Source organism: Tetrao urogallus, assembly GCF_951394365.1.
Source record: "Tetrao urogallus genome assembly, chromosome: 4".
Classification (NCBI taxonomy): domain Eukaryota; kingdom Metazoa; phylum Chordata; class Aves; order Galliformes; family Phasianidae; genus Tetrao; species Tetrao urogallus.
The window spans coordinates 48,582,280-48,599,031 of NC_136817.1; the positions used below are offsets into that span (position 1 = coordinate 48,582,280).

General features: G+C 40.0%; 1 protein-coding gene across 1 annotated transcript in view; it reads right to left on the minus strand.

Moving 5' to 3' along the window:
* Positions 1-16,752, minus strand: part of LIMCH1 (LIM and calponin homology domains 1) — a gene marked incomplete at both ends in the record, with an annotated part of 164,159 nt that overhangs the window by 31,624 nt on the left and 115,783 nt on the right. The window contains 8 exons of the mRNA XM_079534909.1: positions 775-901; positions 6,031-6,066; positions 6,951-7,199; positions 8,486-8,719; positions 9,286-9,570; positions 10,272-10,616; positions 12,377-12,631; positions 13,844-14,134. Of these exons, the coding sequence (XP_079391035.1) occupies positions 775-901; positions 6,031-6,066; positions 6,951-7,199; positions 8,486-8,719; positions 9,286-9,570; positions 10,272-10,616; positions 12,377-12,631; positions 13,844-14,134 (1,822 nt within the window). The remainder of the gene's footprint in view (positions 1-774; positions 902-6,030; positions 6,067-6,950; positions 7,200-8,485; positions 8,720-9,285; positions 9,571-10,271; positions 10,617-12,376; positions 12,632-13,843; positions 14,135-16,752) is intronic.

Here is a 16,752-nt window from a genome sequence, read left to right on the forward strand (position 1 = left end):
AAATCCTTCATTGTTCTACTAAAAGTTTTTTATTAGCTGTATATACTGTTCTTTTTTGGGGCTTTGCCTTGAATTTTCTATAAAAACCTGTTTCATAGCAGCTGTCCTCACAACTGGAAATTACTGTACTAGCTGTTTGAAGAGATATAAAAGAAGAAAAACAACTCCAATATTCCTCATTTAAAATCAGTCTTTAGGAACTAACAGGATTGATGCTGAAGCTCTCATACTAATTTGCCTGCAAATTGTGAACAATGTTTTTCTAATGCTTTCAGTTTACTGAAGATAATGCAAAATTGCCACGACAACTTAAAAATGCTTAGAATAAAGGCAGTTTGGAAAGGGCTTGCAATGAAAGCAAGGTGTATCTAACTTAAAGGGGAATGTGTTTGCTTGAATAAGATGGAAAATCTTTCTGTAACCAAATCTATTGAAGCCAAGTCCAACCTATATATTTATCACTTTGACACTTCAGGAATTTTCTACTTAGAAAAATTTGAGAAGTTACCAAATGGGAGTGCTCTGCTTTCATTTTTATGCAATCAGATTTTAGATTTTAATTACATTTTCTTAAAAAGCAAAAGAGCTGGTTCATCTGTGTGTCCTGTAAAGCACAACAAAATAGGAACTTCTATGCTTTTCTCAACAAAGCACTGAAAAAAATGAAGAAAAAGAGTTCTGATTGAGAGAGCAACCATAGATTTAGCAAGCCTTGCTTTTTTGCCCAGCTGGCTGGCCCTAATGCCAGCACTGCAGACACTGTGGTACACTCACATCTTGCCACCTGGTCTCGTCCTCCTTCAGCTGGTTGTGTATATTCTGCAGCTTTTCATGGCGAGCTTTGCTGTGAGGCTGAGCCATGGCTTCTTCCTCACTTCTCATGTCAAACATGCTCACGCTCCTAAACAAAGAGGGAATAATAAGCAGCACAGTGTTATTTATAACCTTATACTTCTTCAGCTTTGCAAGAGCTAAAGCCACATGAGGGTGCTGCAGCAGGATCAGACACCTGCACTGTTACGGAGCTCCCAGTGCAGCAATCCCTGAGAAAGATAATTAGCACCCATACGACTTCCACGCAGTACTTCAGGCACTGTACTCCTCAATTTTCTCTTGTTTTTGTTAGCCAACAGCAACTTTGTCTCTCACTGTGAAGCATTTCTAACCATAAAACTCTGACACTGGCTTTTGTTAAAATTATCCTTTTCAGAGGTGGGTTCAGAATATTTAAGTTTTTGAAGATGTTTCCTATTGGGTTCTCACTGACCCACTGCAACAATATTGCAGACAGAAGCTTCCATTTAACTGTAAAACAAGAGAGGCTTGAGAAGTACATCATGGGTAGTGTGGCTGGCTAAATGCTACTGCTACAGGAACCAGGAGAGCCCGCCCAGAGAAGCACATGCAGCGCACACAGCATGTTGCCTCCTCTTCCCTCCCTGCCTCAAAGAAACTCAATGCTATCAGCAGCAACTTGTTCATACAGTTGACCTAACAAAGGGAAAGCTGACTGTACAACAAACAATTGTGTTCGGGACAAAACAGTTTCTTTATACACATGCTATTTTTGTCTCTGACCTTTGGAGAGTTAAAGGAAAAAAAGGTCATGGTTTGATACTATACCATCATTCATATTATTTAAAGATCTTCACATGAAGATAATGTACTTACTAGTTCCCCCCACTACCTATTATTAGTGAGACATGACCTCAGCTGGGCCATTAAAAGCAAAAAGGGGGGAGAAAAAGCCATGCAGTTCCACAGGAGGTGACTTCACAGCAGTTTCCAAATGATTATCTGCAGCTGTAGGTGAGCAAACTAGCAGGAGAAGCACCAAATGAAGAAGAGTTGTAGGCAACTGTGGACACAGTAATTGAAGTGAATACACACTGAAAGCTGTATATACATGTATTTAGCTGGCATTTATATTCAGGCAAGCAAAGATGTGAACAACTCACTCTTCAGGGGAAATGGAAGGGTCTGGACAGTGGACAGAAAAGGACATGCACAGATCCCATCCTGTTAGTGGGCATATATTCAGAAACACAAGACAGAATACACACCCTATAGCCTTCAAGCACAAAAGGTAAGGTTAGCGCACTACCATGCTTCATCCCTTAAAAAGAATGCTGAGGGGGGTACACTTCTTTGGGTTTCTCTGTGGGTAATTTAAGAGTTGCATTGCTCAGGGCTGGATTGGAGTACTCTGAAGAAATAGAACCCAAAGAAACTGCAAATTTTGTTGTTTTTAAAACTGAAAGTCTACTAAAGAACATTTAAATTTCAGTTCTGTTTTGCAGACTAGTAAGGTAAGTTGGGAGATGCATTAACACAACCCATTAGTGGATTTATTCCAGTTTAAGTGCATTTGAAACTCATACTAAGGAAAAACCTTTAGTCTTAAGTATTTGCCACTTTGTGCCTGCCAGGTCTGACTGACTGTATAGATCCCTTCTCATACCACTCCCCCATATCAAAGAATATTTCATTCGCATAGAGTAGGAGAAAACAGAAGACCTGAAGTGCTGATAACTGCTCCTGCAGAGGGTGTGAGCCCTCTGTCATCTGGGGTGGGAGAATAAAAATAAAAATACTCTCTGCCAGGTATACTGACATTCCAATGAAAAGCTAATTTTTTGCTTCTCTTTTTCCCCACCTTCACTTGGAGTAAGCAAAAATAACAGAACAAAGACTTTATAGCTATTGACAGTGCAATACAAAAGGCACCCTGGAAAAGGCTTTAACCTACCCCAGGAATCAAGCCATGCACTACAGCCCCATATGCACCTTCTGTTTTAGCTATTCCCTCATGCTGCTGGGTCTTCACTGCCATGGATAAGCAACCAGATAGGTTCAACCAAACAGCAGCTCCAGTAACATGTTACTGTGCAAATCTGCCTCCCCAGGGGAGCAATTTGAAGGAGTCATCTCAAACCATTCTTTCCTGCAATGACCAACACATAACAGCCATTGACAAGATCCATCTCATTTCCTGAACATGGGGAAAAGGCCAACCAGATGGCCTACACAGATTTCTCTGCCATGCAAATTCATCTACGGAAGAAAACCAGAGGCCAGAACTCATAGCTTCCATCAGAAGACACTTTCACTATGAGTCCAACATCATTTCTTCCTCTCCCTTTTTTATATAATTTACACATTGCTTATATAAGCTACAAATGTCTCCAGTCTGTCAACACCTGCATGAATAGATAGAATTACTTCTTCCTTCAATCACATGCCAGATCAACAGGCACAGAGCATACATGTAAATGGGGAGATTTAACAATACAGAACTCATAATCACAAATCTTCTGCAAAGCTCTTGGGATATCATCTACACTGTCTGGATGAAACAGGCCTCTCTTCTGACCAGTATCAGATATGCTGTTCTGACAAAGATCTGGAAAAAAAAACATTGTGCAAACCAACACTATAATTTGAAGGGTTGATTCTTTGGAATACTGTGATTGTTTTTAAGTTACACTACTTTGTTCTTTCAAATTACAGTTATTCTTGTCAGCGGTGCTATAGAGCTTTTTTTTTTTTTAAAAAAAAAAAAAAAAAACACAACAAAAAACAAGTCCAAGTAAGTATTGAATAAAAACGTCCTCAAGGACTTGAGTGGTCAGACTATTTAATTTAAAAAATGAGAAATATGGCAAAAATTTTTATAAGAATATGTTAAAATACTTATGCAGAGCATTTATTATGTGGCTGCATTACCATTTATAAACACAGTAAGATTTAAAAAACCCTAACAAAACATAAAAAAGAGACAGGATGGCTAAAGGATCAGACTCCAGTAAATAAATACTCAAAATTCTCAGTCCACTATAATTCATATGTTGGTCTTAAAGTACAAAGTCTAAGCCTAAATGAACACTGGGCTGTCACACTGCCAGCAAAATTCAAAGGATCTCTTTGAGAGATGGGAGAGGGACCGATCAGCAACAACATGCTAGGTATGTGGAAGGCAACTCCAAGGAGAATAGATACATCCATGAATTTCAACCACATGAAATTAACCTTCTTCTATGCCTTTCCCTTTTTAGCGGAGACTGTACTGCCAACAGTTTGCCACAGAACAGCGTGCTCAGCTATATCACAGAGAGAGTTTTCTCTCTCCATTTCGCTCAGTCTAATCTGGAGAGAAATGAAGATGCCCCAGAATATTGGCACAGCCCCTGCCAGACACAAAATGGCTCTAACTCATAGGCTGGGCAGAACACAACAGGAAAAGCACTGAAACGCAACAGGAACTGGAAACCTGACAGAAGGCCACAGAAGAGTCTGGGAGCAGAGAAAGAAAAGAGGGAACCACAAGCCACCTTTGCTGCCCTCCCGCGGTGTTCACACAGTTGTCCTCTGCCTTTAATAAAGGCTGTGGACTCCAAGCAATCACAACATCTAGACAGGGCTGTCTCCTTTACTCCAATTTATGCTGAGGATTGCCTTTTTGGGAGCTGGAGACAGCCCTGGGGCTGCTGACACAATTTGGTGGTGACCAACCAGCAACGGGAACTTGGTTAGTCTAACATGGCAGTTCTGCTGCTGGAATAGCTCCAAGTTTAGGGCTGAATACAAGTCACAGTTTTCAAAGGAGACTCGACAAACATTTGGGAAGCATTTAAAATGTCAGTTCAATTTATTTTTCCTACTTGTGAGCCCCATTATATTAGATTTTTTGCAAGTACTTCAGAAGGAAAAATGCAATCTTACATTTGTAAGAACTTTACAGGCAGTTTAGGAAAACAGTTGCTCTGTAAACTGTGGCACATCTGGAAAGGATGACAATAAGGCTTGAACATGTATTGTTTTGCCTTCTTAAACAAAATGCATGTGAAATAAACAATATGATTTATTCATGTCTTCGCTACTCTCAAATAATACAACCAAACACACTCTGATGCCTCCGTGTATACTTTCTCTCATGTTTCCATTTAATACAGACATGCAAAACTGTGGGGAAACAAATAAGCAAATCAATGAGATAGGTAATGCTCTACGAAATGGCAGGAGAGGCACCACTGTAAAGCACAACAACTCTGTGTTGTTATGCTATCTAATCTCTCATTTTGATCGATAGGATTTCTGCTTCTTGAAAATAATTATATTTACTCTGTGGCTCTGTGGGCAGCGGACACAGGCTTTGAACAGCATGAAAGAGATACACTTGTACACTACAGATCTTGTAAACTAAAAAAAAAGCCTCTATGCCATTTTATTTTCTGATTTAATTTGGGAGACAGGAAAGGTTGCATGCATTTCTGTGAACAAAATAAGGATATTAAAGACACATTATGTGAGTAGTCCTTAATTATTTCTTTGCTTCTGAACTCCTGTACTTTGTAATTTTCCAACACGGCTTTTTAAGTAACACTATATATTATTCTGTTCATATTCATCCACAGACGAAAGTTTTAATTGCTATAAACCTACTCCTTTGGTTAAATGTAAAGCACAGAGGTGAGAAGCTTAAAGAAGTAAAGTTTAGTGTATTATTAAAGTAAACCCAACCTAGAAGGAATTCAAAAGAAAGCTTTAATATACAATAATGCAACAGCTGAAAATTTGTATTCCTGACAATTATTCTGAAGATCACAATGAATTTTATCTTGCTTTGGGCTTTGTTATAGGTCACACTTGGGTTTTTTTTTTCCCTCCAATACCCAGTCCAGGTTCAACCCAAATCTCCTAACCTACAGTGGATTAGAGGCAATGAAAACTCAGGAGAAGAAAAAAAAAAAAGAAAAAAAAAGGAAAAAAAAAAGAAGAAATAATGCTTTAAGCAATAGCTGCACATCAGTGTTATGCTCAGTTTTTATGAGTTTCTATGTATAAATTATTTTTAGCTGCAATGTAAGCCATGTTGCATTCCATTTTTCAGTACATTTCTGAAAAATTTATTTGCTGAAACACTGCAAAATAATTATGAGGCATCAACTGCATTTTAAATTAGTAGGAAGACTGGAAAGCATGCAGTGTAAGTTGTTTAAAACAGAATCTTGTGAACACAAGACAACTTACTCTGCGTCATCAGACACAGCAGTTCTGGGGCCGAATCTACAAGACCAAATATAAAATTAGAGCGTTGATAAACACATTATATATTAATTGCAACTGGACCCATAAAATCTGGTTAACAGTCCCTTGAACATCCAACCTGTCCTGGTAAAGCAAACCAAAAGAAAATGTACCATACTGTTCAGAGATGATCTATTCAATACACAGCACTTACCTTATTAATCATTCAAAGGTCAGACTGCCCAAAAACATCATTAATCCCTGCCTAATATCCCCATTATAAAAACGTGCTACAGTATACCTAAAGTGGGTGTAGAAAATAGTTTTTGAAAGTAGACAATATATTGACATTTACATTAAAGTGCCACGTATATGATAAATGGAGACAAAACTTAATGGTTATATTCCACAGCAGTGCTCAAATCAACATTACCATACGATTTCCTTTTTTTGTTTGTTTTGGTGCAGCTGAAAAAAGGTACTGGTAATACACAAGTCAGTGTCATTCACTGGAGTGCCTGCCTTGTTTAGAGTGCCTGTCATGCAAATGACATGTCCGTATCTGGCATTTATCATAAAACAACATCAAATACAAAAGTCAACACTGCAATATTTTCTGATCACAAAAAAGCAAGACATGCATCTCTAGAGATGCCCAGCAGAGCCTGGCTGAACTTCTGCTACTCATAAGCGATTCTTGTATGCGCACAAATATTGCAATCAAATATTTGTTTTCATTAGTTGTAGAAAAGAAAACGTTACACAAATACTCTTTTTGTTTTTTCGAAGTGTGTACAGACATACAGGATTTTAGTCTGGACTGAAAACACACCAGGCAATGCAAAATCTGAATTCTGAAGTGCACACACAGTAGAAGAGCAAAGAGTGTACAAGCTGCGTGATTCACACCATTCAGAGCTCACGTTTGCAGATGCTCATCCTTGGATGACAATGTTTCAGTTCTGTTTTCCTCAGGAACCACCTGAAGCTTAGATGTTTGATCAAGGTGGACTTCATTAACGATATGATCACCCACTTGGGCAGTGCACACAGTATCCTCTTGTCCTGCAGAAGGGAGACTGCATCTTTCCTGCCCTTGCTGCTGCTCTCGCTGAGGTGGAATTACAGGTTTTCCAGAGCTAGTAATGCAGACTTGTGGACATTTTTCAGGCCTGAGTGAGCCAAAGGCAGCAGTGCAAAGAAATGTATTAAACAACATTTGAAAAATCACATATACATAATGAAAAGTGTGACTGCAAGTTAATAAGAAAATTCTACAAACTCACAGCTTTAGGTACACAAAACAATTAGAGCAAAATGTTTGTATTTCCATTCTTCTATGCCAGTAACATAAAATTCCCAAAGATTGATATTTTGAGAACGTATTTTAACTAAGCTATTCAACTGAAGGTCTTCTCAACACCAAGCCACTCCTGGCTAAGCTGCACATTATTTTCCATTTATGTATGCACAGGTATCTGTGTATCTTTCCTCTCTCACAGAATCACAGAATCACCCAGGTTGGAAGGGACCTCAAGGATCATGTAGTTCCAACCCCCCTGCCTAGCAGGGCCACCAAACATACACATTTAGATCAGGTTGCCCAGGACCCCGTCCAACCTGGCCTTGAACACGTCCAAGGACGGGGCATCCACAACCTCCCTGGGCAGCCTGTTCCAGGGCCTAACCACTCTCCTTGTAAAGAACTTCCCCCTAACATCCAACCTAAATCTTCCCTCCTTCAACTTGGATCCATTTCCCCTAGTCCTGCTATTGTCAGCCCTTTTGAAGAGTTTACTCCCCTCCTGGGTGTAGGTTCCCTTCAGGTATTGATAGGCTGCAATGAGGTCACCCCGCAGCCTTCTCTTCTCCAGGCTGAGAAGCATGCACTTTGAAGAGGCTGATGAGCGATAACTTTCCAGTCTTGCTTGCACATAGCTCAAACAGCCAACTCATGGCTCTGTCCAAAGGCTTAAACCTCCATCTTCCCCACACTGTGCTGCTCATCTAAACAAAGACACCAAACCTTACCAGGAGGAATCTAATTCCAGAACTTTCTTATCTTGTTTAGGAGTCATTGACACCATCTAAGCTATAGACAAACATTCATCTACTGTATCCACCACCTCTGTTTCTAGCTGGAAATATTTTTAATGATTAGCACCTATTTAAATAGAAACCTCTACAAATGTCACACAATCTTGCTATATAAATACCTATTTTCACATGCTGTTAGAATTTTGCATCCACTACCTCTTTGGTCTAAGACTTTACAAGGCTCTACCAAAAAGGCCAGAAAACCTACATTGCTTACTAGAGCAGAATGAGTTAGCATAGATTCAAGGATGAGTATGGAAGAAATGACTGCTGGGCCAACAGCAACTCTTCCAGATCAAGAGATCTTGACAAACAGTCCACAGGACTCACTGCAAGGGAAAGAGAGAACAGAATTTCTTACCTCACAGTTTTCTTTTCAAGTTCTCTAGCTGTGCCCTGTTTATTCTGCTGCTTTGAAAATGGCATGGGAAGGAACTGCTTAACACTTGGCCCCGGCTGTTTTAGAAAAGCTCCAGTTCTTCTGGCCAACATGTCATCTCTTTGTGGATCTGGAAACTTCACTTTGTTTTCTGTTCCACCACTCTGCTGAGGAGGGATTTCAAGCTGTTCTTGGCTCTCTTCTTGCGTTACAGTACTGCTCAGAGAGACAAGTGACACTGTTCCATGATAATGTTCACTTGTACAGCCCAAAGGAAAGCGGCTGTTGAGGCAATGTGGGATACTGCTACTCAAAACACAGCTGCAGGGTGATGAACAACCAGGCATCTTTAACTACAGTGCAAGGAGTGAGAGCAAGAGGAAACTACACTGAATGCCACACTTATGTAGGTGTTATGTTAGAAGCTGGAGACTGCATAAAAATATATGCAAGGAATTATTCTCTTAGAAATTGGCATAAAACTCTGGGGAAAGCACCATGGATTGCAAAAAATCCCCCCAAAAGATGAAAGACTGTTTTCATGCTGAACAGCAATTAACAATTGAAGTATTTAAATATTATGAAAGAAAGCAGACTGTTTTATGTTCATAGGATACATTCTTGTAAGTAATTTCATAAAACAGAACACATGCCATGATGAATGAGTAAAACACATCTTTAAAGGCTGAATGCAGAACGGAATAACACTGCTGACTGATCCAAGTTCACACCACACACAAACCAGGCATGAAGCTCAGAGTGATCTGCTTCTGTTCTCTGACCTCTCTGCTTCCCGTGGAGTCTTCAAATCCTTCTCCTGAGCTACTGACAGAGGAGGACAATGTATTGGAACAGTGCTAGTTGTGCGTCTCTGAAAGGTCCCCATCCTTCTAACCAACATATCGTCTCTCTCAATGTCTGGTAAATGTGCACTGCTGTCTTCTTTGGTGCTTTCTTGCTGTTTGTTTGAGCTGCACAGGGCTTGTTTCTCAGAGATGACATCAGTAGTAGCAACAGGTGATGGCATGCTTCTGCAATGTTCATCTGTACCTGGCTGCGCTACTTCACTAGTGAGGGGGTCATGAAGAGAATGAGGTAGACAAAATGTTCTCAGGTCAAATGAAACAAAAGGGGAGGAGTCCTTCAACTCAGCTTGCTAAATAAGCACACAAACTTCACGGAAAGAATTGCTTGTTAAATGCATTCATTAAAAAAAAAATCTTGCTATAGCTGCAGACTAAGCAATTAAAGAAAAGCCAAATAAATTTAGGCTCTGTTAATATGTTAACTTCCCTGAGCTGTCATTCTCTCCAGATAAATGCCAGAAACACAGAGCACAAATACACCTTAGTTTCACAGCACTACATCTTCAAAAAGAAAGTAAATCCATTAGGACTGAAGAAAGCATTTTCTGAACAGCAGTGAGGCCAGAAAGCTGAGCAACAAATTCCTAATGCAGTGAAAGCAGACAGAGAAATACTGCTGAAGATCATGAGGCAGAAAGCTTTAAAGATAGCTCAGCTTCTGAGATACCAGCGATTTCACCACTAGCCAGAGCTGTCGAGGTAAATGCTTGGAAGGCATATGCACAGCATTGTTTTCCATAACTCCAAACATGTTATGATGCTGGGAAAGCATCAGATGCCTTCTGAACAAGGCTGTGCATGCAAGCAGCTCCTAAGCATGTGCCACCCCCATGCAGCCCAGCCTCCTGCGGGAACAGGTCCAGATTCCAGCTCAGCAGTGCATCCTAAGCCACACCAAATACCTGGGCTCATTCTGTGGCTTAGATACTGCATCACTGTGCTCAGCAAACTGGAGACTGCCAGAAGTGGTTGGAAGAGAGCTTTCAACATCCGAGTGAACCTTCACTCTGTCTTTCCCGCTTTCTTCTTCTGCTTCACACCTGCGTGAAGCTCTGCCAATGCTGAGCTTGTCCCACTTCTGCTGATCAATTTCAGTTACCGGCCCAAAATGCACAAATTTCTGCTTGAGGCTACCAGCCTTTCTGTTTGCTCTGGCTTTGCGGACAGCAAAATCATCCTGGACTGCTGCTTCCACTGTGACTTCAGCTGCTGGTGGAGTGTCACTGGGACATTTGCAATCTTCTTCACTAGTCAGAATGAGGAATAAGAGAATTCATCCCAAATGAGACCCCAGACTAAAGCAAATTAAATGCCCTTAGTTTTTAAAGGGGTCTTTTTTAAAAATTCAAGGACACAGATAAAAAGAGGTGTGGCACACTGTGATCTGATAGATAAAGTCCATGGACCTGTTGGGAAAACTCCAGGGTTACAATAATGAAAGCCCTTCCTTAGGGGAAGGAAGATAGCCATGACCCACTCAGAAACAGGGACTTTGTCCTGATAAAGCTTTAGCTCCCTTATCAGTCCACACAGACCTGGGACGGCAGCACCAGTGCACCCCACCTGTCATGCAGGGGTGCCAGTGGCACAAGAGCATCACGAAGGGCAATTCACCCATCTTGAGAAGGGGGAACTGAATCTTGATTTGAATAATAATTTAATAATTGACCTCAAATGTAATGGAGAGATTACTAATATCTTTGAGATGAGAGAATGGTTGATTTTTGGTGGTTTGTAATAGAGCTAGAATTACATACAGTACTCACATTGTTAACAGAATGCCTGAACAGATGGCTACCTTTAATTGGAAAATGGCATGCGCCTAAACAGGAAGCCCAAGAGTTGTTACCCTTTCCTCCTGAAGTCACAAATCACCTGCATACATTATGGTCCATCTCCGCAGGGAAATAGCTTAGAATAACCACTTTTTACCAGTTCCCTTTGTGGAGCCTTAGCTTGTGATATAAGCATGTTGATGCCATATGACAAGGCTCCTGCAGCCACTGCTGCAGTGACAAATAGCAATGGCATATTTACCCAGCATCTTGCTTTACAGTAAGATGCCATGCAGATACATTAGCTCAGGTCTCAAACGCAGTACAGACATATTAATACAAAGAGATGCTGATCAGTCTGGGGCCTCTCAATACAGTAAAGACATTGAGGCCCTGGAGAGTGCCCAGAAAAGGACACAAAGCTGGTGAAGGGTCTGGAGAAGCGGCTGAGGGAACTGGCATTGTTTGATCTGGAGAAGAGGAGGTTCTTTACAACTGCTTGAAAGGAGGTTGTGATGTAGGGGTGAGCCTCTTCTCCTTGGTAACAGCAACAGGATGAGAGAGAATGGCCTCAAGTTGTGTCAGGGGAAGTTCCATTTGGATATTAGGAAACATTCCTTTTCAGAAAAAGTGGTGAAGCATTGGAACAGACAGCCCAGGCAGGTGGTAGAGTCCCCATCCCTGGAGTCACATCTACCTAAGAAAACGTAGATGTGGCACCTAGGGAAATGGTTTACAATATTGATGGTGGGTAGATGGTTGGACTAGATGATCCTAGAGGTCTTTTCCAACCTTAATGATTCTGTGATTCTCAGTTAGTTCTCCCAAGGTACAATGCCCCATGTTCTGCAGACAGCTCTATTAGCAGCACCATCAGGCTACTGACTTAGCAGTGCCATGTGAACCTTTGTGCTGTTCAGATTAGAGCAGCTTCAGAGCAGACTGATTCTCAAAACAAAATGAAAACTTTGCTGAGATGACATTAAGAGCAAAGCTCAATGGGGAACTACTGTAATTTTCTAAATAATGGACACGTTTCTGTTTCATGATAGATAGCACTCCTACAAGGATTTTTGGATGCCTCATGAAAATTTTAATAGGTGAAGACTGGTTGTCATCAAGGCATTCTTCAAGGTTAAAAACACAAATGCACACAAACAGACCATGACAAAACGAACATGCAGTGTTCATCCTACAGTGCCAATCCTGCCATCCACAGGGACAAACTATACCTGGGCTCTCCTGACAGTTTCAATCTTTTCCATGTCTCCAGATCTGCTTTTGTTATAGAGGCATTCACAAAAATCGTATCTTCTTGTAGCTGAGGAAAGACACACTGAGATTTCCGTTTAGCCAAATCATCTCTCTCAGCGTCAACTACTTTCACCTGTTCTTCCTCCTCTGACTTATTCTTCTCAGTCTGCAGAGGTGGGTTCTCTTTGCATGTCACTGTTTGTCTTGCTGATGCCAAGTGCACCTGGCTTCCTCTAATTTAACACGTTCCATTTCAGCAAGAAAAGACATTGTGAAGGAGCAATGATAAGTCAGTATCAATAGAAGAGGTTCAAAGCACAAGAAGAAAAAATTTATAGCAGATTATTTTTACATTTAGCTTAGGAAGTAAACATAAGAGTTTCAACATCCAGTGACTTCATCTACACTGCTCTGCTCATGTACCACTGAGATCACTTCATTGCATGACTTCTGTTTCTAGATCAAGCAACAGAAATCTTGGAGTTATTACTGTATTAAGCATTTCTGTAATAAGCCTTCTCTTGAATTGTTACAAATATGTCATTTGCATATTATTAGCAAACTGAATTCAAGTTTTGCCTGCAAACATACTAGAGAATTTCTTTGATCTTAGAGTCATGTCAATAACATTAGAATACTAAAATGTGGCTGTGAGTTCTTCAGATGCCCTGCCAAATCACTCACTGAAAAATGTTAATATAATCACACCAGAAACCAAGAGACAGATTTTGCATAACTGAAAAGAGCTACTAGATATTAAAAGAATTTTTGGAATGTATTAGTTATGACAATCAAGGTCCCCATGCAATGTGTATATAGTGGTTTTATCTAGGATCGTTTCTCTTTGCACAAATAATCAAAATACTTGATTCCTGAAAAAGACGGGTGCCTCGCAGATACTTATATACAGCAACTTAATAAGGGTTAGTATCACTGATCTGAAGAAAGAAGAGATTTTCTAGGCTGAAACCTTTAAGCTGTGCTTCATTTACAAAAGCATTACCATAAAAGAAATAACAGGTTTATATGTGACAGTTAAGTCTGTGTAGCAGGTACAGGTATTCAGTGCATTAACTTAAGACTTATCTGAGCCCATGATTTATGCAGAGTATTAAAAAAAAAAAGAAAAAAAGCATTAGATGAAAAACTTGCATTCAAAAGCATGATTCTAAAATGTTCAGCAAAAGATGGCACTGGCACACAAAGCATATCTTCTATTTTACACTAGTCACACTCATAAGCTGCCTCAGGTTAAGCTCTCCTGGTATTGATACTCTGATAGAAAGCTACAGTAGGTAAGCTATATCTATTTCCTGATCATTTTTTGATAAAGCATTTATGTCAGTTTACCCTGAAGCTTTTTGTAGACAAGACAGCTCTAAGCCCTACCCAGTGACATGCATTGTGAAATTAAGCATTATAATAGAAACAACATGAATGCACACCTTGCACGTTCCTGCTTTTCCACCTTCAACGGCTTTTTATTGTCTTCCAATTTACTTTTATCTTTCTGTGTATAGGGTCCAATTATAAAGGAGTTAAATGGAACTACGTGTTTGGGTTGATTCATCCTGGCTCTCCGAGTGGCAAAGTCATCCTTTTCTAAATCAGGAACTTTGCTTGCTGCTTCATCTTCTGAACCAGAATCCTTCCCTTGATAACGTGTCATGAAGGGGTTTTCCCTGCGAAGGATGATGTCTGGGGTGCTTCCGTTGTCTTCACTTGTTTGCTTTTTACTGACACAGATCAAAATTAAAGAAAGCTCCTGGTGCACCAGGGAAGGAGAGGGGAGTGGCAACAGGCATCTCCAGGTCATAACACAAGCACAGTTAATCAAATGCGCTTCAAGCTGCTGTTAGACTTGGCAGAGACTTGTTATAAATAAAGTGAATCATTTACAGGTTACAAATCTACAAGGACTTCACACAGAAAATCAGCCATGTTGGACCTTTACTTATTTTAGCTATAGCTAGAAGAAACAGTAAGAACTAGTTTACCATACAAGATGCACTGAATGCAGTACTGTGAATGGCATTATTAAACTTCTCAAACACCTCAAAGCAAAAAAGATTCAATGCAAATACCTGATTCCCAGCCAACACTGCTGAATCCTGAAATACCAGGTTTTGGAACTTAGGCTCAACTTATTTATTAATTATTTTATCTTTAAGATCTGAGTAATCTCTGAGGCTGCATGCCCATATATTGCTAACTGCTTTTTCTTCTCATACACATCCACACATAATTCTTCCCCTAACCACCCTCCCCTGCCCCCCTAAATAAGCCCTCAGCTCCCATGCTGATATACAACAGGGTGTTCAGTGTGCTAGCGATAACATTATTCTGGAGCACAGGGCCATCTGCCTTGCTCAGAAATTACACCACTACCTTGTTGCTACTGAAGATTACCACAAATACCCTTGACAGCTGGTGCCTAGAAAGACTAAGCTTATTGTAACTTGTAGCAGTCAATGTTCTTAACTGAAGAGACAGATGGCAAGAGCTAGGTGACTCTCCTGTCTGAAACCAAAATTGTAATCACTGATATTTCGAATATTTCTCCAATTTCAAGAATTAGAATATTCCACAAAGCTATTTGGTAGTTTGCAAATATTTCAACTCTTGCTCCAGATTTCCAAACCTCCATACTCAAGTACTGTCCAATCCCTTGGCTTCCATTCACAACAATATCTTCTACTTTTTTCCCCTGTAAACCATGGTCAGTAGTTTACTTTGGATGTTGTCTCTGCAAACACAAAAATGAAGAGGCCTACAAGGTCATCTTCATGTTCGAATTTCACAGCTGAACAGGTATGTCACGTCACTCAATCCTAAATAATGAGTTAGCAATACACTGCTGTAATGTGCTCAAATTCACTTTGTTTTGCACACTTGCAATACTGGAAGTACAAACTGACCACTGGGGAAAGAGGCTTAAATAATAGTTACAAAAAAAAAAAAAAAGTTTGCCTTTCAAGTTATGGTTGCCTATGAAATTTGGTTCACCCACTATGAAAGCTTTAGAGAAAATACACTGATCTAAGTTAGATGAACTGTTCTTCTGAAAGTTTTAGGCACCAAAGAGAACAAGTACCAGTTATATGCGCTTGGACTTGTTCTGCCAAGTAAGCCAGGGAATATGATTAAATTGATGAATCTTCAATTGGACTTGACTAGTCGTTCCACTACCCTTCCTTTTTAAAACTAACAATTTGGAAACAATTTTCAGAACTCCAGACACACAAGATGTGTAAAATCACATAGTACTCCATTAAATCATGTTTACATTTACTTCTTAAGTGAAGATCTGAAGATGAATGATTATTTGTGTAGGTAGGTTGAGGGCATTCCTTCATGCTTTTAGTTTCTAAGATTAAGTGTAACCAAGTGATTCTTTAGTAAAAAACAAATGGATTTTTCCAGTCTCATGTCCACCAATGCTACAGAGCATTTTTAGCCACTTTTAGTGTTTTTAGCAACCAACAAATTGGGACTTAAAATTTGCAAAAAATAACAACTGTGAGTCACTGTAATGAGTAGCTGAACAACTTACAGCTTTTCCTACATAACTAGACTCCCACAATAGTTTCTAGGTTAATAATATTTTCCATTCATTTACATTTTGTTTTTACTGGAGTCAGAGATAAGCTGTGACATTTTTGGGTCTCCTGAATCAGTGTGTGACAGTTCCAGAAGTACCTTTAAGGGTCAACTTGCAATAAAGAAAGCAGAGTGTAGTTGCGAAGCCTGCAGTGGGTCAGAATTCACTACAGATTGGCCAGTTGTGCTTGCGCACCCAGCTCCAGCCCTCACAGAAACACCACATGGTCCATGCTGATACAGCAGCTGCTACCTTCCCGAGTGTCAGACCCTGGGTGTTTGTGCTCCATGGAACAGGGTCCCATATAGGCTTGTGGATACTTGTATTGCATGTCGGAATAATGAGAGGCTTTTGCATGCTTATGCACCATCAAAATTAGAGTCCATATTCCTTTTGCAAAGAATGTGTCAAAAACTCTTGATTTGGTTCACGTTTCTCTCCTTCCCTCCCCTTCTCCATCATCTATAAGTTCTCCTCTTTTTAGGGAGTCTCTGAATCTGATCCGTATCTTTCAGATACAGTAGTGTAAATAAGAGACAGATCCACAGCCAAGCATGGAGGATCATATGGCAACAAAACATTGTGTTATAAAGAGATGATACACTCCTTTGGGAAGGATGAATGCCTTTTGGCATGCATTTGTCGATTGAGTCCTTTCCTACAAAGTGCTACAGAAATGGAGATAAGTACTTAGATTCTGAGCAGACAATGTATTTGCATACAAGTTAAAGTTCTTCCTGTGCTGAACCCAGC